The 24,081-nt window shown below is 37.3% G+C and overlaps 1 protein-coding gene across 1 annotated transcript in view; it reads right to left on the bottom strand.

Moving 5' to 3' along the window:
* Nucleotides 1–3,578: 3,578 nt before the first annotated feature.
* UGCG (UDP-glucose ceramide glucosyltransferase) overlaps nt 3,579–24,081 on the bottom strand; it is a 38,718-nt gene continuing 18,215 nt past the window's right edge. The window contains exons 2-9 of the mRNA XM_055579320.1: nt 23,865–24,006; nt 16,055–16,157; nt 15,253–15,354; nt 13,613–13,725; nt 10,108–10,286; nt 7,651–7,737; nt 6,959–7,148; nt 3,579–6,153 (exon numbers count right to left, since the gene is read on the bottom strand). Coding sequence (XP_055435295.1) covers nt 5,983–6,153; nt 6,959–7,148; nt 7,651–7,737; nt 10,108–10,286; nt 13,613–13,725; nt 15,253–15,354; nt 16,055–16,157; nt 23,865–24,006 — 1,087 coding nt within the window. The 3' untranslated portion in view covers nt 3,579–5,982. The remainder of the gene's footprint in view (nt 6,154–6,958; nt 7,149–7,650; nt 7,738–10,107; nt 10,287–13,612; nt 13,726–15,252; nt 15,355–16,054; nt 16,158–23,864; nt 24,007–24,081) is intronic.

Here is a 24,081-nt window from a genome sequence, read left to right as displayed (position 1 = left end):
TTAAAACTTTTTTTTGGCACAAGAGTCAGATGGTTACTCTCAGGGTCAGGAGCCATTTATAGCTCTATCAGAACACCTCTCCCTTTTCTCTTTCCCTGAAGAAAATACAATGTAAACCAAGACAGACCATCCATAAAGAAGCTGAATTCTCATGTTGTTGTTCAGTCGCTCAGTCATGTCTGACTCTTTTCGACCCTGTGGACTGCAGCACGCCAGGCTCCTCTGTCCTTCATTATCTCCTGGAGTTTGCTCAAACTCATGTCCACTGAGTTGGTGATGCCATCCGACCATTTCATCCTGTCACCCCCTTCTCCTCCTGCCTTCAATCTTTCCCAGCATCAGGGGTAATGAGTTGGTTCTTCACATCAGGTGGCCAATGTATTGGAGCTTCAGCATCAGTCCTTCCAGTGAATATTCAAGGTTGATTTCCTTTAGGATTGACTGCTTTGATCTCCTTGCTGTTCTCACACGCTGACACTGCAGGAAGTACGTCTGCTCCTGAACTCACCAGCCTTCATTCCTTTTTGTCCACGACCTCACTATTTTCTTCTTGAAATCTAAGGCACCTGTGATATTCCTTGCACTACTTTTCTTCTTTGAAAGGAGAGAGGAACTAGCCATCACTGTATGTGTATATATACATATATACACATATATACATATATGTATATATATGGAGAAGGCAATGGCACCCCACTCCAGTACTCTTGCCTGGAAAATCCCATGGACGGAGGAGCCTGGTAGGCTGCAGTCCATGGGGTCGCTAAGAGTTGGACACGACTGAGCGACTTCACTTTCACTTTTCACTTTCATGCATTGGAGAAGGAAATGGCAACCCACTCCAGTGTTCTTGCCTGGAGAATCCCAGGGATGGGGGAGCCTGGTGGGCTGTCGTCTATGGGGTTGCAGAGTCAGACATGACTGAAGTGACTTAGCAGTATATATATATATATATATATTATTACCTCCCCATTTCACATCGTTAAGAAACATAGGGTCAGAAAGATAACTGCCTCAAACTCCATAGCTACCAAAAGGCTGTCTGCCACATTGGCAACCTCTTTACCTGGGTGCTTTTCTCCCACTGAATGTCTAAATAGGTGACCAGGATCCTGTCCTTAGTTCTTGTTCGTTGACACTGTCTTTGGTTATTGTTTTCAGTGGTTCTCAGCTATCATCTCTATGGAAATGACCCCAAGTCTCCACTTCCAAACTCACTCCTTGCCATGCTTTGCAACCCCCTGGAATGTAGCCTGCCAGGCTCCTGTGTCCATGCAAATTTTCCCAGTAAGAATACTGGAGTGGGTTGCCATTTCCTACTCTAGGAGATCTTCCCGACCCAGGATCAACCCCGTGTCCCTTGCCCTGGCAAGCGGATTCTTTACCACTGTGCCACCTGGGAAGCCTCCACGCTCCACAGCAGCCCATCAATGGTCTGTGGAATTCTCTAACCTCCTGCCTGTGTTCCTTCCACTGGCCTGGTATTGGTCAGGTGTTGGAATATGACACAAGTCCCAGGGTTGATGCCAAGGGTAAGGAAACAGCAAAAACAAGGTCAAAATGGGAGCTGTGGAGGCAGCAGGGGAGGGCATTAACAGATACTTTCAGTCCTGGTATAAAGAAATGATACCCTTATATTGTTTCATTACAAGTCCATGGTGTTAGCACAGCTGTCTTCATGACTAATAGACCAAACAACAAAGCACATGGAGCCACCCAGAGTCTCTGCCAATCTCTCCCGGGACAGGGCAGGGGTTGTGCAAAGTGTTTAGCACATTCTGGTTCTTAGGCAACTAGCTGCTTAAGAAACAAAGTTATATACGGGCTTCCCAGGTGGCACTAGTGGTAGAGAACCCACCTGCCAATGCAGTAGACATAAGAGACATGGGTTCCATCCCTGGGTCAGGAAGATCCCCTGGAGGACAGCATGGCAACGCATGGGATGCCTGGAGAATCCCATGGACAGAGGAGCCTGGCGGGCTACAGTTCATAGGGTCACAAAGAGTTGGACACGACTGAAGCAATTTAGCACACAGTTACATATTTTTATTTGTTTAAAAAAAATGTGGAGCTAGTGATTCTAAGCTATCTCACAGAGGTTCGTATTTTTAAGACAAATTACTCAAATGCAGTCCCTGCAGTTCTGCACAGATAATTGCCCACCATTTTGTAATGCTGGTCTCCCTTCCAACCAAAAGAAGTTTAGTCATAAACTATAACTTGAAAAGAATAAATAATCCAAACATTATACTCTAATAAACATGAGAGGGAAATGTCTAAACTATTTTCATGTACATGAACATAGTTCTGTAGTATGTAGTAATCTCATCTATCAAATGATACATGTAAAGCATTTAAACTAGCTTTATAATTATATTGTTTGGCAGGTTTGAGTTTGGTTCTCTAGAACAACTTAAGAGTTGCAATATGGATGGTTATTGAAATTAACAGATTTTTTTTTTTTTTTAATTTAAGGTTTATACAATGAGTTTTAAAGCTCTGTAGGCAGAACTTTAAACAACAGGATCTAGTAAAGGGACCTGAAAGACGCAGGTGGGGGCCACTCCCAGATCTGCCAACAACTGTATATCTAACCCCCTGTGATCATAGCTTTCATAGTGGACGTCTCAGCTTTTTACTCTAAAATAAGGGCAAGGGCTCTTCAAAGTTTGCCTAGCTATAAAAACTCTAAGACCTACACACAAATTTTGTTGATCATTTCTGAAACATTAGAAGTCTACTTTACAGACCAAGAGGAATGAGCTTGTTGACTGGGTCAAGGTGTTAGGTGTGGGGCCTCTGGCAGGTCACAGCCAAACCCCTTCTACAGTCTTTCTCCCTTGGGATTGGCTCTCCAGTTAAAAGCATTCTTCTCTGAGGGCTGGTGGTAAAACAGGCCTGGGGATGCCTCCAAGCTCGGGAGGAGCCTGGTCATGGATAGTGTGCGGGGTGGCACGTAGTCTATTTCTCTCTGAGGTCTCCAGCAGCAAAGCCACTCCATTCATTTGCCTGGACCTACCTCTCCTAGCCATTGGGTGGTAAGATCTCAAAGGCTGAGAACAGGTTGTAAGTGCAGGTGAGAAGAGACTCAAGGACCACCGAGTATTTTCTAAATGTTTTAATGGGCCAGGAATTCTCAAATCTGCCTGCAAAGAGCAAAGAGCAGTGCTCAGGCTTCACCCAGAATAATTAAACCAGACTTCAGAGGCAGGGCCCAGGCATCTGTAGTCTTTAAAAAAGATTCTTCAGGTGATTTTAACATTAGGCCAATACAGAAACCCTGACTGCCTGATAGCTCAGTTGGTAAAGAATCCACCTGCAATGCAGGAGATCCCAGTTCAATTCCTGGGTCGGGAAGATCCCCTGGAGAAGGGAAAGGCTACCCACTCCGGTATTCTGGCCTGGAGATTTCCATGGACTGTACAGTCCATGGGGTCACAAAGAGTTGGACACTTCTGAGCAACTTTCACTCTCTCTCATCTCATCTGTAGCACAGGTAAATTTTCTTTGAAAAATTCTGCTGTGAATGGTAGAACATGTTATTTATAAAAATATAAAAGACACGAGTCAAAAATACATTATTGCTAATGTTTTGATTGTATTCAAATTTTTTATTTTTTGAAAAACTTAAGACAGTGATTTTAAATAATAAACATAGTATATTATAGACACTTTTTTTTTAGACAGTTCATTAAATTTGGACTCCTACAGTTCTGCTATGATGCTTTCTTCAACATGTATATAATTTCTTATCATTTTATCATCACTTCAAACTTGCTAATAAACAAACAATCGCTCTGTCTGCTTAACTGAAACTTCATTGGAAGGAAATACTCCACTATCACATAAAAAACACATATACAGAACAGTCATTTTTTTAATATTTACAAACACAAGAAGTTTGTCCAGCCATTTTGGTTTTGCTGTTACACTGCCCATACTGAGATCAGCGAAAAACTAAGGAATAAGCAAGATTTCATTTCAGCAGTGCAAAAGATGGCATCAACCAAACTTCATTAAACAAAACCAACAAATCACAAACATGGTCAGCAAAATTCAGCTTGTATGACAATGACTTAAATAAACAGAGTGGGTCACAACTAGACTGGTTTGCACTGTGCAACTTTCCTCAGGGAACAATACTACCCCCCATTTCACAGAGAAAGGAATATGCATCAAAGCCTTTGTTCATGAAGAAAATGCCCTTCAAACAAATTCATCATAAGGCAAAAAAAAAAAAAAGAATGAAGCAGTTTGGCCCAGAGAAAGCTTGCATATAATGTGTACACACAGTATATACAGGTTTATCGATACACTGCAATTTAAACCATGTATATACGCATTACACAATTAAATGAAACTGGCTCAGTGAAGTGAAAAAGTATTCATATAAATATGTAGTTATTGCTAATAAGTGACACATTATGCTTTGACATGGAAACTGCAGGAAAAAAAGAGTTTGAAGCTGCCATATTGCCAGTGTCAGCCCCGTAGCAGGCATTCATACGGACAACATGCCATCCGTTCCTGAAGAAAAAGCAAAAAAATTCCACTACAATAAAAAAAAGAGAGAAAGGCTTATGCACTGTCCCTTACATTTTTGCTTTTTTTTTTTTTTTAAACAAAACAAAACAAAAACAAGTCCAGTTCACCACAAGTTAAGCACGACCTGACAGCGAGTTTAGCGGCATGAAGGGGAGAAAGCAGCGAGACAGAGCATGCGTTTACAACTGGAACTGTTCTAGTCTATTTGTCATACAGACTGGAATACAAAAATCCAATTTAAATAAGACTAGACTAACAGGAATTAAAAAAAAAAAACACACACACAGTAGACTTAGTTTGATACTGATTAATTTTAAGAGTAAAACTCATTCTGTCCCCTCTTAATACTCTACTGCAATTTATTTCTTGATGGCTAGAATATTTACTTAAAAAAGATATTAAATACCTGTATCATGAAATTACATTCTTTTTAACAATAAGACAGACTGTGTAAGAAAATAGCTCATGTGTGAAATGTGTCTGAAATGCATTTTTCCTCACAACTATCAAAACACCCACTCACGCTAAAACAAACCCCCCTCCCCCCACCCCCTGACACAAAGTTAAGGAAAGACGGGGTGGGTCAGGCGAGGAGCAGGGAAGGAAAGGGTCACCAGCACAGTGATTAACAATGGTTCAAGACAGAACCAACAAGAGTTGGTCAAAAAGATGCCTTCGAGACATGGCTACAATTAAAAACCAAACTCAACCACTTTTGGTTCATTGCGGTGAGACCGAAAAAATATTTCTCACAGATTCAATATAAATACTAGACTCCAGCTCTCTTGTTATTATTACTTTTAAAGTTTTTTTCCGTTTGTTTTTGCAAGGCCTAGCTATTGTATTACAATTTATATTTGCTCTGCAACGACTACAAGAGGTAGGCATGAAGCATGAAAAAGTTTCTCAGTTAGTACCTCGTTGTGGGCGCTTCACTGTGTAATACCTTTCACTTTAGACATGAAGAGGGATTACACCTTTTCGTCTCTTCTAACCACCCCAACAAAGCTGCTGCCATCTCACACGTGTTCTAAAGGAGTGTACTCACCAGGAAGAAACTTTCTCTACTGAAGGATACTGTCATAGTGTTTGTTGCAGAACATTCATTTATATATAGATTTATTTATATACTTTTAAAAAATAAATGACAACAACAAAAACTGAAGCCAGGTTCCTAGAACCAATTCTCTTGATTCTCTACTTCCACAAAATAAAATATAACCATTTGGCCAAGACTACAGATGTGTTGTTTTTTTTTTTTTCTTCCTTTTTTTTTTCTTTTCACAGATGCAAGCGCCATGCAAAAATAAATTAAAGAACAGATACCAAAACATACATGTGATAAAACTACTGAAGGTAGATTTTTTAAAAGTATTTATATAAAGATAATTTATAATACTTCTCTTTTTTCCTTTATGTACAGTCACAAAGCTGTAGTTATACATCTAGAATTTCCTCAGCTGTGCCTCCACAGCGCAGTCTGTAGCGACCAGTTCTCCAGCTTATCGTTGGGTCCCATAATGCCGACAAAAAAATGTATATTGTCATGGATTCACGGATGAACCAGGCTACTGCATAATCAAGCTTTGAAAAACACAGTGTGCCGCCCTGGGAAGTAGAAATGTAAATAATTCACTGCCTGATTACAGACCCGGTTAACAAGTGAGGTACTTCCATTTAACTCTATTGAATACATCACATAAAATCAAGTTTGGGGCTTCCCTGGTGGCTCAGTGGTAAAGAATCTGCCTGCCAATGCAGGAGACGTGGGTTCGATTCCTGATTCCGGGAAGATCCCACATGCTGTGGAGCGATTAAGCCCGTGTGCTACAGCTACTGAGCCTGTGCTCTAGAGCCCAGGAACCACAATTGCTGAAGCCTGTATACCCTGAAACCCGTGTTCCACAGCAAGAGATGGTACTGCAATGAGAAACCCACACACCACAACTAGAGAACAGCCCCTGCTTGCCACAACTACAGAAAACCCCACGCAGCAAGACCCAGCACAGCCAAATAGAAAATAAATAAATAAAAACTATCTAAAAAACACCAATTTGTTTCTTTAGATAATGTAACAGTCATGTTATAGTGGTTAAGAAAAATGTTCATTAGGAATAGGAGCAGTATTAAAATAAACTGCTATCCTAACATATTTTAAGTTTGAAGACTTGTCAATTTGCTTTAACATCATTTTTTTTGGAGTCTTAATAAAAGTGACTGTATAACCAGCTGAAAGTTGAAAATCAAGTTCCATTTTGTGTCCACATTCCACTAAGGAAACCAATGCTTAATTTGATTTTAATCTTTACTGGGGGGCTAAAAAATGGCTCAGACATATTTTCAACTTTTTCTAAATCAAAACTATTTTAGTTCCACCAAATGACCTCCAACCTTTGCACACCTATCCACATACCTGGACACCCCTGAGTTGAATGTAGTCAAATATAAACCATGCCAGGCAATGACACATGAAAAATACCATAATATCCCATCTGAATACATGGTGGGCTGCCCATCCAATAATTAAACTGGCAACAAAGCATTCTGAAATTGGCTCGCAAATTATTGTAGCAGGAAGCATGTTAATTCGCAATTTGGTCCACCTTGGGGGGGGGAAAAAAAAAAAAGGATTTTCTTTAAACAACAGCCTGATTACAAGACTAATCAATTTTTCTCAAAATGATCAACATTATATCCCATTAAAGGCCTTTTACATAAGCTTTACAGAGTATTTAATGAATCTCTTTTCTATTTTTATTTAGTGTTTCAAAGAAAAATGTCTATACATTTATTTGCATGGCCTATATTCTGATGAGTAAAGATCATAAAATTTCAGGGGTAAAAAAGTTAGAAAATAGAGGTCAGCATAAAAAACCCCAAAGTCTCAACATCTGTTTTTTGAAAGCTTACAATGGAAAGAAAATATACTGAGACATTAACTTTATTTTAATGAAGAAGTTAACTTCTCTTTTCTGGAAGAAAACAAAACCTGACTTTTTTTTTTTTTTTTTTTTTTTTAAACCAAGTTAAGACCATGTAAAAATATACTCCCCATTCCCTTTTTCTTTTAATAAAGTATAAAAAGAAGAAACCCAGCTGACTTACCTGATCATTCTGGACTGAAATTGAGAAATTGAATATGAGCCAGAGTTTTGCATTGCAACTTGAGTGGACATTGCAAACCTCCAACCTCTGAAAATTAAGACAGTTATAAAATGAACTATGATCATGAACACATATGTGCAAGGATGACAGGTTATGTATTCATTACTGTAAAGAGTAAGCAGCTTTATTTACAGTAGCCAAGATATGGAAGCAACCTGTCAATCAACAGATGAATGGATAAAGAAGATGTAGTCCATACATACAATGGAATATTGCTTAGCCATGAAAAAGAATGAAATCCTGTCATTTACAACAATGTGGATGGACATAGAGGGTATTATGCTTAGTGAAATAAGTGAGACATAGAAAGATAAATATTCTGTTATCACTTATATGTGGAATTTAAAAAATAAATGAGTGGCTAAATAAAAAAGAGACTCACAGAGTTAGAGAACTACTGGTTACCAGTGGGGAGAGGGAAGGAGGGAGGGGCAAGATAGAGGAAAAGGATGAAGATATACAGACTACAATGTATAAAATAAATAGGCAACAAGGGTATATTGAATAGAACAGGGCAATACAGTCATAATTTTGCTATAACTTTAAATGGAGTATAATATATAAAAATACTGAATCACTATGTTGTACACCTAAAACTTTAAAATACTGTAAATCAGCTATTTTTTTTTTTTTTTTTCTTTTAAAGTAAGCAACTGCGAGTGTTTAGGGTGAGCCTCGTCCCAGGATGGCACCCTACATAGGGTGTATCATACTTAAACACATTTCAGTCATTACAGAAGCCCATGACAGTACCACCTAAGAACTAGAAGGAACTACAACCCCTCAGTTCACAGTTTGATAAACTTAAAATACAGACATTCTGAAAGTACTAAATGGAGTGGGGCCTGTATTTAACAGTCTCTGAACACTATTAACCAAAAAAGGAGTAGTGGGGGATATGTATGTGAATATTTAAGAAGAAATATAAACCAAAAGTGGCATTCCATATCTCATGAGAAACAATACGAAACCATGGACCATACTAACACCACCAGAAGATAAGTTTGAAAACATACTTCAACTTTTAAGATCACACCTTCAGTAAATTATCACAGAAGGAAACAACTTCCTTTAAAAAAGCAAATGAGTATCATTTTGTGGTAGAAAAGTGTGATTAAGCCAATCGTGAATCATTAGGTAGCTTCTTAGCAAAGTATCAAATAATCTACTGAGAAATTTCAAAATTTGAAATCTCATTCTTTAAATTTTCACCTATTGGCTTTATGACTGAACTGATACTTTTAATTCTTCTAAAACACATAAACATTTACATTCATAATAATGAAAATTTACAGTCACAGAGAAGCTTCAATTTAACCACTTCAAATCACATAAATTTTTTAAGAGTTTAAATGTATTCATTTTTTAAATTGAAGTACAGTTAATTTACAATTGTAGTTTTCAAGTGTACAGCAAAGTGATTCAGTATTTACTGGGTTGGTTTTCCCATAAAATCTTACTATATATATGTGTGCTATACAGTAGGTCCTTGTTTACTTGTTTTATAAATGATGGTGGTGGTTTAGTCACCAGGTCTTGTTCGATTCTTGTGGCTCCATTGACTGTAGCCCACCAGTGTTCTCTGTCCATGGGATTTCCCAGGCAAGAATATAGGAATGGGTTGCCACTTCCTTCTCCAGTGGATCTTTCCTACCCGGGATCATACCTGCATTGCAGGCAGATTCTTTACCACTGAGCCACGAGGAAGTCCCTTATTTTACATACAGTAGTGTGTATATGTTAACCCCCAAACTCCTAATTTATCTCCTCCTCCTGTCCTCCACTATCCCCTTTGGTAAACATTAAGTTTGTTTTCTATGTCTGTGAGTTTGATATTTGTCTTTCTCTGTCTGACTTACTTCACTCAATATGATAACCTTTAGGTCCGTCCATGTTGCTGCAAAAGACAGTATTTCATTCTTTTTTATGACTGAGTAATATTCCATTATATATTCAGATCACATCTTCATCCATTCATCTGTCGATAGGCCTGTGAGTTGCTTCCATGTCTTGACTATTGCAAATAGTGCTGCTATGAACACTGGGGTGAATGTATCTTCAGATTAAGACTTTTCTTCAGAAATATGCCCAGGAGTGAGACTGCAGGATCATATAATAACTCTATTTTTAGTTTTTTAAGTAAATTCCATACTGTTTTGAAACCAGATTAATTTGAAGAATGTAGAGAAATTAGAACATTTATTTGCTTCATTAGTGTGTACCTGAATAATTAGCAGGAATTACATTACATTAGTAGGAATACAAAGTATTAAACTATTCTGTACTTACTAGCAAAAAATAAAATAGTGCTTAATCCATGGGTTTAACAAACAGAAAAAGCCAACATAAGTTCGGAAATAAAAAATACAACAACCTAATTTAATTTAGTTTTCTTACCGGTCAGCTATTGCTTTGGCCATAAAGTAGTCTTCAGCAATATACTGAGCAAAAGCTATAAGCCCTCCTGCTTGATCTAACACATCCTTTCTCATTAAACAAGACATTCCTGTTACACATTTGAAACCAGTGACATTGGCAGAGATATAGGACCTTGGATGAGAGGTTCCAAAATACACCTGCCAAGACAAAACCGAAAACATACATGTACAATTAGAAGCTTATGTTAGAAGTATGATGTTTATAAATTTGTTTTCCTAATGAACTTAAGAATGATTGGATGGACAGTCTATTATTCTTACATAAACTACCTGAATAAACAGTGGTATAAAATAATGTTTACATATAGCAAGCAGTCAGTAATTTCTAATTTGATTGACTACTCTTGTTGTTATCACTTTTACAAAGAAGTAGTATGTACTTCTTGGAGGGAAAAGTATTCTTTATTCTCAAATAAATATTGTCTTTCCTAAAACGCCAAGATTTAAAGATTTATTGAAGTCAAACAATTTGGATTTAAATAAGAGAGGTGAAAATATCACTTACTGATATACGATATTAATGTTTAATGTGTCCTCTTTTCATACTGTTCACATAAATATACACACATCTACATACATAGGCACGTGGCAATACACACACAACACTCACAGGTACATCAGCCAAAAGAACAATCCTATTTCTTAATTCCTCTTCCTGTATATTTTTGTAGTTAGCTGTTTCCTGCCCAAGTCACTAAGCTCAAATTCCCCATTTTTCAGTGTATTTTTCATAAACAGGATGGACACTAATAGTCTGTCTCCCATTTTACTGCCCCTTTGATAATTTGCTTTGGAGTCATCAAAAATGCAAACTGCTAAACTAATGGTAGAATAAAATGGTCATCCAAACTTACCCAACTTACCAGATAGAAAACCTATTTATTATTTATATCTTAAATATGTTGCCTTTTCTAATTAGTCATCTCTGTATCCTAGGGGGATTGGTTCTAGAAGACCTGGACCAAAAATCCACCAATACTTTTTGTGTATTATCTACACCTGTCAGATTACTTACCATACCTAATACAATGTAAATGCTATGTAAATAGTTGCTGGCTCAAGGCAAATTCACATTTTGCTTTTGTAACTTTTTTTTCAAATACTTTGAGGCTATAATCGGTTGAAGCCACAGATGTAGAACTCACAGATGTGGAGGGCAATAGCACCTCGAAATGGAGAGAAGTGATCTTTCTTAATGGCAGAAATCACATACATGACATGCTGCTGCTGCTGCTAAGTCACTTCAGTCGTGTCCGACTCTGTGTGACCCCATAGATGGTAGCCCACCAGGCTCCTCTGTCCCTGGGATTCTCCAGGCAAGAAGACTGGAGTGGGTTGCCATTTCCTTCTCCAATACATGAAAGTGAAAAGTGAAAGTGAAGTCGCTCAGTCGTGTCCGACTCTTAGCGACCCCATGGAACTCAGCCTACCAGGCTCCTCTGTCCATGGGATTTTCCAGGCAAGAGTACTGGAGTGGGGTGCCATTGCCTTCTCTGATACATGGCACAGAATAAGCTAATAATCACAGATGATTAAGAATGCAATTCTTCCTACCTAACCTATGCCCAGACTGGAATGAAGCCCTAATATTTGTGGGATAGAACTGAACCAAACTTCTAAAACTAAAAGCACCTATCTTAATGCCTTAAGCAGTTACTAAGTGAGGTTTTTGGAATGAGGTGGGACCGGGCACTGTGATGAAGGCTCCCATGATTTCTTTACAGACTGGAATAATTCCTCGGGCCTACCTCCATTCACTTTAAGTAACGGTGACTTTTAGGGATTAAACCTAAACTAAGGGAGTGAGTATATCTGGGAGATATCTATTATTGACATACATATCAAGTTGGATATTTCCAAAGCAAAAATATAACATGGAGCATAAGAATAAAAAGGATCTAATTTTAAAGTAACTACCTAGAGTTTCTTTACTCAACAAAAATTGTGGTATCTGGGCTTCCCCAGTGGCTCAGTGGTAAGCTCTGTTTGCAGTGCAGGAGATGCAGGAGACTCAGTAGGATCCCTGTGTCAGGAAGATCCCTGGAAGGAGGGCATGGTAAGTAACCCATTCCAGTATACTTGCCGGGAAAATCCCATGGACAGAGGAGCCTGGCAGGCTATAGTCCACGGGGTCACAAAAGAATGGGACAGAATGGAAGCAACTGAGCATGCATACATGTATGATTCACACTGCCAAAGGCTGAATGCAAGTTTCTACACTGTACCCTTTACCCTCAGATGACTGCAATTCAAAAGAATATAAATACAGATATGCTTCAAGTTGGTATATTTGGAGATTGAAACTGTATACCCTTCTGTTATAACATTAAGACAAGTCTTTTCTCCTAATGTTTAACAGTACAGGAGTGGTGACGTATAGAATACACTTATATAACAAACTATGATCAAGCCAATAAAAATTACTTTTATAAAATAATATTAATGATATGGGGAACAGTTTATGAAGTAACTAAAATAAGATACAAGTTATTTTTTGTATAATCTCAACTTTGCTTTTTAGAAAGTACACAGAGAAAAAAAAGTCTTAATGCTAAAATAAACTAATTTTTAAAAATAGAAACTTCCTCTAACTGGTCGGGTTCTGGGAGTGGTTTGTGTTTTGATTTATTCTGCTTATTATACTTCCTCCTAACTTACAGTTTCCTACATGTAAGTCTGTATATTGTTAAAAGGTGTGGAGTAAAAATGGAAAACATGAGTTGTTCAGATAATTTTTAGAAATCTGTTGTAGAAGGAAGGTGGATTTTACAATGATTCATATGAACAATTTTCCTTTTTTTTGTATATACTGAAATACTTCATGATACTTAAGATGCATTCTTTGCAGACCGGATCTTTAAAAGAACTATATAACACATACTTTTATGTAAGTCAGTAATCCGTTACTGAACTCAAGAATTGAAAGTAAGGACCACAAGGAAAAAGAATATACTGTGCTAAGCTGGTAATAAGACGACGAGGTGTTTCCTGGGCACATCTGTTCCTTGCCAGGGCACAGGAAGTTCAGCTGGGAGGGATTCCAGGGCCCAAGTATTTCTTCACTAATGCAAACAGCTACTCTCAACTTGAGGCTGCCAGTACTCAGCAGGTTGTGTGTGTGCTAAGTCACTTCCGTCGTGTCCAACTCTTTGCGACCCTATAGACTGTAACCCGCCAGGCTCCTCTGTTCATGGGATTCTCCAAGCAAGAATACTGGAGCGGGTGGCCATGCCCTTCTCCAGGGGATCTTTCTGACCCAGGGATCGAACCTGCATCTCTTATGTCTCCTGCACTGGCAGTTGGGTTCTTTACCACCAGCGCCACCTGGGACGCTCACTCAGCAGGTTAAAGCAGACTTAATACAGTTAACTTCAGGCACCTCAGCCCACTCTCAGCATAGCCTCAAGCTTCTGGGAGATTAGGGATCTGATAACAAGCGTATTATCTATAAGCATTGTACTTACCTGTTCTAACGTAGCAGCAAAGCCCTGTCTGTCTGCTACATATGGCAGCCCGTGAACCAGCCCTACTTTTTCTGTCATTTGGTTAACCATGTCCGTGAGTGTGTCTGGAATCACTATGATGCAAAAGAAAAGGTACAGAGGGAGAGGGGAAAAAATTTCCTTTTAGTAAAATGCCCATGAATGTAATATATTCTGTGAGTTACTAAATTCTTAATAAATGTTTTCTTTGAATATAGGTCTAATAAAAAGAATCTCAATCACTTTTCCTAGTAAAATAGAAAATTTCAAAAAGAGTAATATATGGTAGGGAATTTATTCTGGACCTTTGCAGGCTGTTGAATACCTAATATGTACCAGAGGTGGGATGTATCTTGAAAATGTTAGCAGTCCCTGTTTCTGAACCTCCAGACTGGAGTAATGGACAATGTGTCCTAGTGGAAAAGGTACAGGAGCAAAAGTCCAAGGACCTAGTGTTTATTCTGGCTCCTGCATCACAATCATAGGAAATGAGCCTCCTCTTTCTGAGAGTAGGACATGTTCTTTCTCTTAAAACTGCTCATTAGAACTGAATGAGAATATACCTGATGGAGGTTCGTATACTGAAAACATAACAAATATATGACAGTAAACAATTTAAGACAGCAAATGTGAAAAATGAACCTAATCTCTGACCAAGAACTGTTAGTCCTGTAATGATCTAATTAAGTCGAAGTGCCACATTTACTACTAATTTGCAAATTTTAGGCTGATAAAATTTAAATCATTGTCCCATTTTTAAAGAGCAAAAATCTCATATGATTTTACATGACTTCATTTTTATTTCCTTCAAGTGTTTAAGAACTCAATCTACTGTACAAAAGTGCATTTGGGCCTTATTTATACATGTCGTCTGGGAAGTGCTTCTCAACTGCTGCCCTGCAGGTGACAGATGGCGTGTCCAGGGACAGTTCTGATCGTCACAACCAACAGAGACGTGCTACTGGCAGGGGCCAGGGATGCTGCTAAACATCTGCAGGACGGCCCTGACTACAGAGAAGTACCCAGCCCTGAGGCGCTGAGGTTGAGAAAACTGAGGTATTAGAATATAATGAAATCATACGGAACACTGAAATTATAAATGTTTTAAAAATGCAAAAATACAAATTATAATTTCAATATATAAAAGGTGTCCTGCAAAAATCTGCTAAGTAAAAAGCCATGAATGTGTTCTAAAAATGCATGTAATTCCAGTAAAATACGTATCAATTAACTTCTGTCCCTTTGCATGAGATAGTATATTGCACATGCCACAAACAGATTAAAGTAAAAGATAAATATCACTTGAATAAGGGAAAACTTAGACCTATGAAAAAGCTCATTACACCACAGTTGTGGCATAATGTACCACAACTGTTTTTTTTTTTTTAATGGTTGGAATTTTCTCTTCAAAATGAAAGCATTTTCATATGTGTAACATTCTAGTTTAGCATTAAAAAACTTCAAAATTTTAGTAAGTATAATGACATACTACCATGAAATAATGATAAAATAACTTACTTTATTAGGTAAACAAATATGATTGATAAATGTATTTTCAGGTTGCTCTTGGAACTTTATTATTGAATCAATAATTTTATAAAATAAGTAAGAAAAAACCTTACCTCTTATTCCACTATCACAAATCCATATAAGATCATACTTTGCAACTTCATATCCTGGCATTAAATTATTAATCTTAGGATTAATGCCAACCTTTTTACCACCTAAAATTTTAAAAGTATAGCAGTGAACAATTCATGCCATATTGAAAATATTTTCTATTATACATGTACTTAGTAGAGAGAAGTGAAAAGTACTTGCATATTTAATAATTAAAACAAATATACTTTAACATCATGCTTATTATTCATAATAACATATTTAGAAAAAAGTTATTCATTCTTAAAAAGAAAAGTACATCATTTATCTTTGAAAATTCATTAGTTTCAGTTTTCTAATTAAGAGCTTGTATTAACAGTAAACATTAATAAACATTTAATAGCAAGTATATCTCTAACGAGTATTTAGAATAAGTCTGTAGGTTTTGGGGAAAATATTCTTTTTGCAATATTACAAAAATGAATTCTACCACTCAATCTCAATTATAATCAATGAGATATAGAAAAAGCCACAGATTGAAATTATTAAAGAAAAAAAATAACTGATTCTCATGTGTGGCTGATGAGTAAAACATAATCTGGAATAATTTTGTTAATCCCTGATATGAAAAACAAAATTTGTATTTATAACTTGTCTTCTCTAAAGGATAGAAACACCTTTCACTATATCTAACAAATATGCATAAAGCAAACATGTTAATAACTTCAATGGTGCCTAGGACCCTAATCTATAGTTTAATGCAAAGAAGATTACTGATACTTAATATATTAAAGCAAAAAGGTTATTGTAAAATTTGTTACTTACCTATAAACAATCTAGCATCAACATTTGGATATTTCCCAAGAAGCTTCTTACACACATCAATGGCTGGATCATCATGGTCTTGGACACAGAGGAGTACTTCATACTAGTCAAAGAACATATTTTATGTAAATTAACCTCTTACAAAGATAATCACTTATTATTAGCATTTACTGGTGGATCAAAAAGCATTAAGAAAAGCAATTGTACACACAAAGTTTAGAAGTTAAGAGAGTATTCAAAATGGATGCAAACACTTAAGGGATTATCAAGTGTTGCTTTAACTGAGAGCAACTTCTCCAGAAGGGGCCTGTTTGCCAGCCAAAGAGAGAATGAAGAGATTGGCAGGGCCCACAGCTGAAGCGTGGCTGGATTCCCAGCTTCTCCATGCCATCATCACTGAAAATTTACCAAATGCTCACAGGGTGGCCAGCAATGTAAAAGCAACACAGAAAGCCAGAGAAATGAACACACCCTTTGTTGTCTAGAAGCCTTGTCTCTGAACTTACTATTATTTCATCAAGGTGCTAAAAATTACATATCAAAGACCATTACGATACATTTAAAGGGCTTTCCCAAACTCTCTCAAGACAAAGTGAGATTAGATTTTCTGTTGAATAATAATTTTTTGAAGTAAAAGAGACTCTGACTTGATTAAAAATGCAGGGATTCCCAGGTGGCTCAGTGGTAAAGAATCTACCTGCCAAAGCAAGAGACACAGGGGACACGGGTTCCATCCCTGATTCAGGAAGATCCTCTGGAGGAGGAAATGGTGACCCACTCCAGTATTCTTGCCTGGGAAATCCCCAAAACAGAGGCGCCTGGGGGGTTTGCAGAGTTGGAAGCGACTGAAAGTGCACACGTGTGCACACACACACACTAGTACGCACATATCCTCCTAAAAAGCATGCTTAGCCTTTTAACTATGAAAACACCCAGGATTTAATTTTGCTCAGAGCTATGTTTACTCTGACAGTAAATTACGGAAGTCATTCCTTAGCACTTGGCTGGCTGTGTCAAAATCATCCTGGAACAGTTTTTTTCCAAAAAGAGAATACTGGGCCCCATCCTTAAACTTTTGAATCAGAATCTCTGAGGTGATTCTGACACATAACCAGGTTTATAAAATCCTGAGCTCTAAGTTACGATTTTGTAAACTACTAAATTTTTTTAAAAGTGTTTGCTTTCACACATAAAGATGTTCCTGTATTAGTGTGTGGGCTATGTATTCTAAGCAGTAACTTTTTTCAAAAGTGGTGATAAATTCACACTGACTCTAAAGCAAATTTCCTAGCAAACTCTCTTTCTAAGATAGATTGAACATTTTTAAGCAGAGGAGGAAAGTTAATTATGTCCACGAAAAAAGATAACAAAGTTATATGATCTAAAAAATACAAAGGTGGCTCAGTGGTAAAGAATCCATTTGCGATGCAGGAGATGCAGGTTCAGCCCCTGGGTGGGTGAGATCCCTGGAGAAGGAAATGGTAACCCACTCCGGTATTCTTGCCTGGGAAATCCCATGGACAGGGGAGCCTGGTAGGCTACAGTCCATGGGGTCACAAAGAGTCTGACATGACTGAATGACTAGACAAACAACAACATACAAGGAAGAGGGTAATGGGAAGGCTTGTTTGCTTTAGTTCCATTGATAAGCATACACAAGCAAAAAGTGTGGAAAAAATGCATACAGTGCCTTGAGTGCCGGGAGCCAGAGAGAGGCACTCCACTCATGGCAAAGGTCATGAGGAAGGAGGCTCGGCATATGCAAAGGCGGGATCGAGCCTCAGGAGTCCCCCTGGATATTCTCGAGCATCTACCCCCAAAAAACCAGAGTCTGCCTACTTTATTGCTTTGTGCTCTCACCTCTGACTTTACTGGGGGCTGTCCCCCACCCACCGTCTTGCTCTCTCTAATAAAGAGTTAACTTACAGCTCCAATTAATAAAGTTCCTGGGCATTAGGAGTGTTTAAATCCAAACCCCTCAGATAGCTCTCTAACTCGCCTGACAAGCTTACCCGGACTCCTACAGCTATGCATATGATTGTTTACAGTCTCCCAGCCTTGAGAGGCAAGGGAAGCTTATGATAGTCAAATAGCTTAGAGCCTCTCAGAGAGTTAGAAACTGTCAGAATAAAACTAGTCAAAGATTTCATTGATGAGCCAATACTTGCTGCCAAGTTTCCACATCCCCTGTATTGTATCCTTGAATCTGTATTAACATAGTTGGTATGTAGAAAAAATAAGTAGTGGCCTTGGTGCTAGCAACTTTAGACCCTTAAGGTAATAAATTCTTTCCTTTGTTGTAAACCCACTGCACCTCTGCCCTATAGGAATGCAATTTTATCTAACACCTTTGGAAGATGGCACCAAACCTTAAAATAATTACTCTTAGAGAAAATAAGTCTTATGGTTGACAAACCTTTGTCAAGAGTCATAAAATGTTAATAGGCCTTCTGGCCAGAAGATGATGTAAATCACCTAAACCATTTGCAGGAAAGAAACCCTAGTTTTTGATAAGGATCAAAGACTGCTGACTTTGCATCCCCTATTATCCTCTATGTGTAACTTAGGGTATAAAAACCCCTGTTGAAAATAAAGCTACAGGCCTTGCTCACCAAAGCTTGGTCTCCCCATGTCATTCTTTTTCTCAATTTCCAGCTGAGTCTCCATCTGGAGTGCGGAGGTCCTCTGTGACCATTTATTTGCCTGGGCTTCTAAGACCCACTTGAGAAGGTGTCTAAGGTGGGGCACCTTCCACTATTCGAGAGGGTGCCTGCAGCCTCCGTGGTCAGAGCTAACCTGGTGTCACAGGTTATATTGATTTTCCACGTAAACCAAGCTACTCAGCCTCTTTTCTCCACTGAATTTTCCTACTGAGCTATCCTCATTCTATTACTCTTTATATCTTTGATGAATATTTAAATTAAGTCGCCGACGCCGTCTCCCCTTCGAATACCCTGGATCAGCCGGGGCTGGACCCTGGCACTTGAGTGCAATAATTAATTACTGTTCGCCTAATATACATTATCTCAGCAAAAAGTGGCAGCGTAGAATTTAATAGTTGAGCACTTAAGGACCAGGATGAAGGTAAATGAAAGTTTAGCTAACAAGGTAAGATTTTTTTTCAAGTGGAAAAAAAAAAAGTTTTCTTAATAATTTAAGTAAGGGGAAAGCAATGTACACTTTCCTCATACTTTCTATCTATAGTTATTACACATTCCATCCAATATCTACCTTCATGATGACTGACCAAAATTACCAACTGAGAGGTACTGAAATAACTAAGCAATTTTACAGCCACTGGTCTCCAGAAATCAGATAAAAATCTGAGAACAGGATGAGCACCATTCCTGCCATACCCTAAAATTTCTTCAAAGGTTGACTCTAAGTCCCCTAATACGTCAGCCATCTTCCCAACCAAAATTTTTGCTTGAACCACCAAGAGGCAGTGACCTTAATGATGAAGATTAGAAAGGTTAAGTGGCTTCCCTGATGGCTCAGAAGGTAAAGAATCCACCTGCAATGCAGGTGACAAAGGAGATGCGAGTTCAATCCCTGGGTCAGGAAGATCCCTCAGAGGAGAAAATGGCAACCTACTCCAGTATTCTTGCCTGGGAAATTCCACGGACAGAGGAGCCTGGCGGGTTACAGTTCAAAAGGTCAAAAGAATTGGACACGACTGAACACACATGCACACACGCAAGTGACTTTTCAAAGGGTGTAAATAACGATTCACTTTCCTACTACAGTGAGCCTCTCAGTCACACTTGCTCTAAAGAGTTCATTGTTTTTTCAAACATTGCATAGTTTTATGCTTTTAGAGTTTATGCTGTTTTACAGGTATAAGTGAATATAGTGAAAGAAAATGTTTACAAGTAATACAATTCCATAAAATATTATTAAAAATCTACTTTCAGCTATTTCCCCAGCAAAAAAAACCCCTGTAATATAGCACTAGATATCTACTTGATGGAAAGATAAGAGCTATACTAGGCTGCAGCAAAACTTTTTCAGAAGTATATAGTGTTAGTATAAGTAAGGGAGGTGTGTGTGTCTATCAGCCATTCAGGCAGGTCCAACTCTTTGCTACACTATGGACTGCAGCCCACTAGGCTCCTCTGTCCTTGGAATTCTCCAGGCAAGAATACTGGAGTGAGTAGCTACTTCCTTCTCCAGGGAATCTTTCCGAAGTCAAATGCAAGATTTAGAATTTTTGTTTTTATTGATTATACATTTTAAACTTAACTTCAAATGAAAAATAAATACCACCTTTTTAGCCAAAAAATGAAATTCAATTTACATCATCTAAAAAATGTTCAGACTCTCATTAAATAACTTTTGCTTTGTTGTTTCTGATATCAAAACTTAAACCAAATTGGAGGTAGTATTTCAAGTTTTCTCTGAAGTGTTAGATTTTAACCAGGAACTTTCATTTTCAGCTCCGTGTTTGAGCTCTGGGTTTGACACAGCCCAAACATGTAATTTGCTAGGAATCTCTGTATTTGAATAGTTAAATCATGCCAACTACACTGCAACTGGTAAACACAAGATAGTAAGTTGGTTAAAAGTTTTCTTAACTGACACAAGAATAATTTTTCAGATATGTTTATACTATCAAAAGAACATAAATGCATGGTCAAAAATAAAGCATTTATTAAAAATATTATACTTTAAAAATATTTTAAGAAAACATTTATTTTATAAATCTTAAAGAAATACAAGGTATAGTAAATTCCACTATAAATGGCCACAGTAATAAATATGTAAAATCTAGAAATATTCCCAGAATATTGTAGATGAGGTTAGCCTCATCTTAGTAAAGCTTTCTATACAAATAGTGAAACTAAATTTCCCTTTTGCTTTTCAAACAGTGAAATGACTGAAAGGCTAAGTCCAAAAGAGGTATAGACAATCTGTAAACTGCAATTTGGTCCTTTGATATTTAAGAATGAAATATCTGAAACTGCAATAATCATAAATGTTACTCCCATGAATAAATTTAGATGGATAAATGAATATTAGAAAAGTCTCCTCATTGAGTCAGTCCTGTAGATATTAGGACTAAAAACTCTGTACTGTAGTAAACCACATAAAATATTTTCTTAAAGTAGAAAAATATTTTAACACATATTAATCAATTATATTGCATATCAAGTAGGAATATCTTGAACCATTTATAAATAACTACACATGCTTAAAGAAAAATGTTATGATGATATTTAGATTACAGCAGAATATAATAAATTCTGTTACAGGATGGACTTAGACCACAAATGTCTAGAACAGTCTCTGCCACTGAGTAAATAATGAACTATTTTAATACATTTGTCCTAGGGTGATTTTTAAGTGAAAGATAGATGCTTCCTTTGAGTGTAGGGAAGATACCTTGTAAGAAAATTGTTCTGAATTCAAAGTTTTGACAAGTTATTATTACAACTTACTTACTTTCAAAAACTATATAGTTTATACAATTTTTCAAATTTATCTGGTAAAATTCTAGTCTTTCAGACTTAATAGTTTTATTACATGTATTATACTGATCTTTCAATAATTGAACCTATTCTCAATCTTTTAAAATTCTTTATTGTCATCATTGACAATAAAGAATCCAAGTATGGCACCGGACTTTCAACACCGTAAACCCATTTCATATTTGCAAAAAAGAAAAGAAAATCACAATTACCATAACCTCAATCTGTTAATAACTCTGATTATTAATTTTAAAATTCTTCATATGGCCAGAATTTACTAAAGTAAAGCCATCAGGCCACTTGAGATACAGATTACTGCATCTTCCTGATATGTCTGAACTTCTCTCTAAATGCCTTCTTTTATACTGATGCCCAATAAGTAATCGATTTTGTGAAAATTGAGTTTATTTTTTATTATTATATTTTTCTAAGAAAAATTTCCCCCAGGAATAAATATCAATATAAGGTAGAGTTATAAGATATTTAAAACACAGATATCTTTTAGGGCACTTAGTATAATAACAGTCTCACCAAACTTTAAACCTAGAAATTCAGAACAAGTATCAGTAATAAACCTTTTTGCATATGTCTAAAACTAAACAAAATTTTAGAATTTCATGTTTTATATATAAGCTTGTGTGTGTGTGTGTACATGTGTGCTCAGTGGCTTCAGTCGTGTCCGACTCTTTGTGACCCCATGGACTGTAGCCCGCCAGGCTCTTCTGTCCATGGCATTCTCCAGGCAAGTATACTAGACTGGGTTGCCATGCCCTCCTCCAGCGGATCTTCCCCACCCAGGAATCGAACCTGCATTTCTTGCCTCTCCTACATTGTCAAGTGGGTTTTTTATCACTAGCACCACCTGGGAAGCCACATATATATTTCCAAATGGCCTATAAGGTTCCACATCAAATTAACAGAGAAAAAGAGTTATATCTAGAACAAAAATATTTCTGTACTTTTGGAAAACAATGTTTACATTTGACAAATAGAGAATATTAAAGTCTGCTGGGCTTGGCAGTTACACAAATGTTCATTTCATGACTACATGCCTCCTTGATGACACAAACGACTCATGCTTCACACTCAGATTTGTGCAATTTCAGTGGTTTAATTTGTCTCTTGTAGAATATGTGCCACTGCACTTGGTCTTTTAAAAGCAAATAAAATGCTGTGAGATCAACATTTTCCTTTAGAGTGCAGGTACTCTGCACTTTTGCTCTGTTTTCTAAATGTTCTACTTACACAACAACTCTTTTATAATTAGAAAATAAAATTGTGAACTAAAAAAGAATTAAAAAAATCTCTTGCATATAATATTATGCATTTTTGTAATGTGTCCAAACAACTTTCTCCTTAACCACATAAATGCCTTAATGACATAACTAAGTGGAAAAGAACTAAGTGACAAAAATCTAAGTGAAAAACTCGAGCTCTGGAGATAACTCCAAATTGTATCTAAAAAAACCCAAAAACCTCATTCAGAAGAATAAATTGATTACTGATTCATCCCACATGTTCATAATTAATGGATACATATGTTCCTGGGGTTATTCTAAGAAACTCTTTAAACCCACAGCTAACTTCGTAAACTATTTAAATGTCATGACTATTATCTTACAAGAGTGGCAACATAAAAATTTCGTAACTAAGTCTCAAGAGTGGTTGAATACAGAAAGGGGAAAGGGTTGGATGATAGTTAAAAAATTGAAATGTGAGATTAAGTTTCACAAGGATAAATGCATATCCTTTTTCATTTTCACTGCAACTCTCATGATGTAAGATTTTTACACTCAAACTACTAGGCACTTAACAATGCCTGAGTTTCAGGAGCTTTACTCAGGGATTTCTAATTCTTCACATCAGGGGGATTCCCTGTGGCTCAGATGGTAAAGAATCTGCCTGCAATGCAGGACTCAGGTTTGATCCTTGGGTTGGGAAGGTCTCCTGGAGAAGGGAATAGCAACCCACCCCAGCATTCTTGCCTGGAGAATTCCATGGACAGAGGAGCCCGATGGGCTACAGCCCATGGGGTCACAAGAGTCGGACAAAATTGAGCAACTCACACTTTCACTTTCAATTCAGATCGACATACGGGTAGTTAGAAAAGGAATTAATACCCCTTCCTCAATCCCACTTCTGTCCTGTGACAACTACTACTTTTATTACTATTACCATTACTATTAATACTGCTAAAGCATAAATTTGATGAAGCCAACACCATTGTACATTTTTAATAACTTCACCTGATACCATGTCAAAATTCCTCTGTGTTTACTATACATTAAAAAAAAAAAAAGGTATGGTTCAGTCCATTCCTATGAGCACAACACTGCACTTACCTTGGGATAATCCAATTCAAAGAATGTTTCCAAGTTGTTGATGAGGTTAGGATCTACCCCTTTCAGCGGTTTCAGAAGAGACACCCCGGGCAGCTTGCTATATGGCTGTTTGTCTGTCGCCTTCTTGTTGAGGTGTAATCGGCTAAAAAGCAAATGACACATATATTAACATACATTTCTAGAGAATATCTTAGTGCCAAATCTATATAAAGTATGC

Source organism: Bubalus kerabau, chromosome 4, assembly GCF_029407905.1.
Source record: "Bubalus kerabau isolate K-KA32 ecotype Philippines breed swamp buffalo chromosome 4, PCC_UOA_SB_1v2, whole genome shotgun sequence".
NCBI classification, from domain to species: Eukaryota; Metazoa; Chordata; class Mammalia; order Artiodactyla; family Bovidae; genus Bubalus; species Bubalus kerabau.
This window is presented reverse-complemented; position numbering and strand designations above follow the sequence as displayed.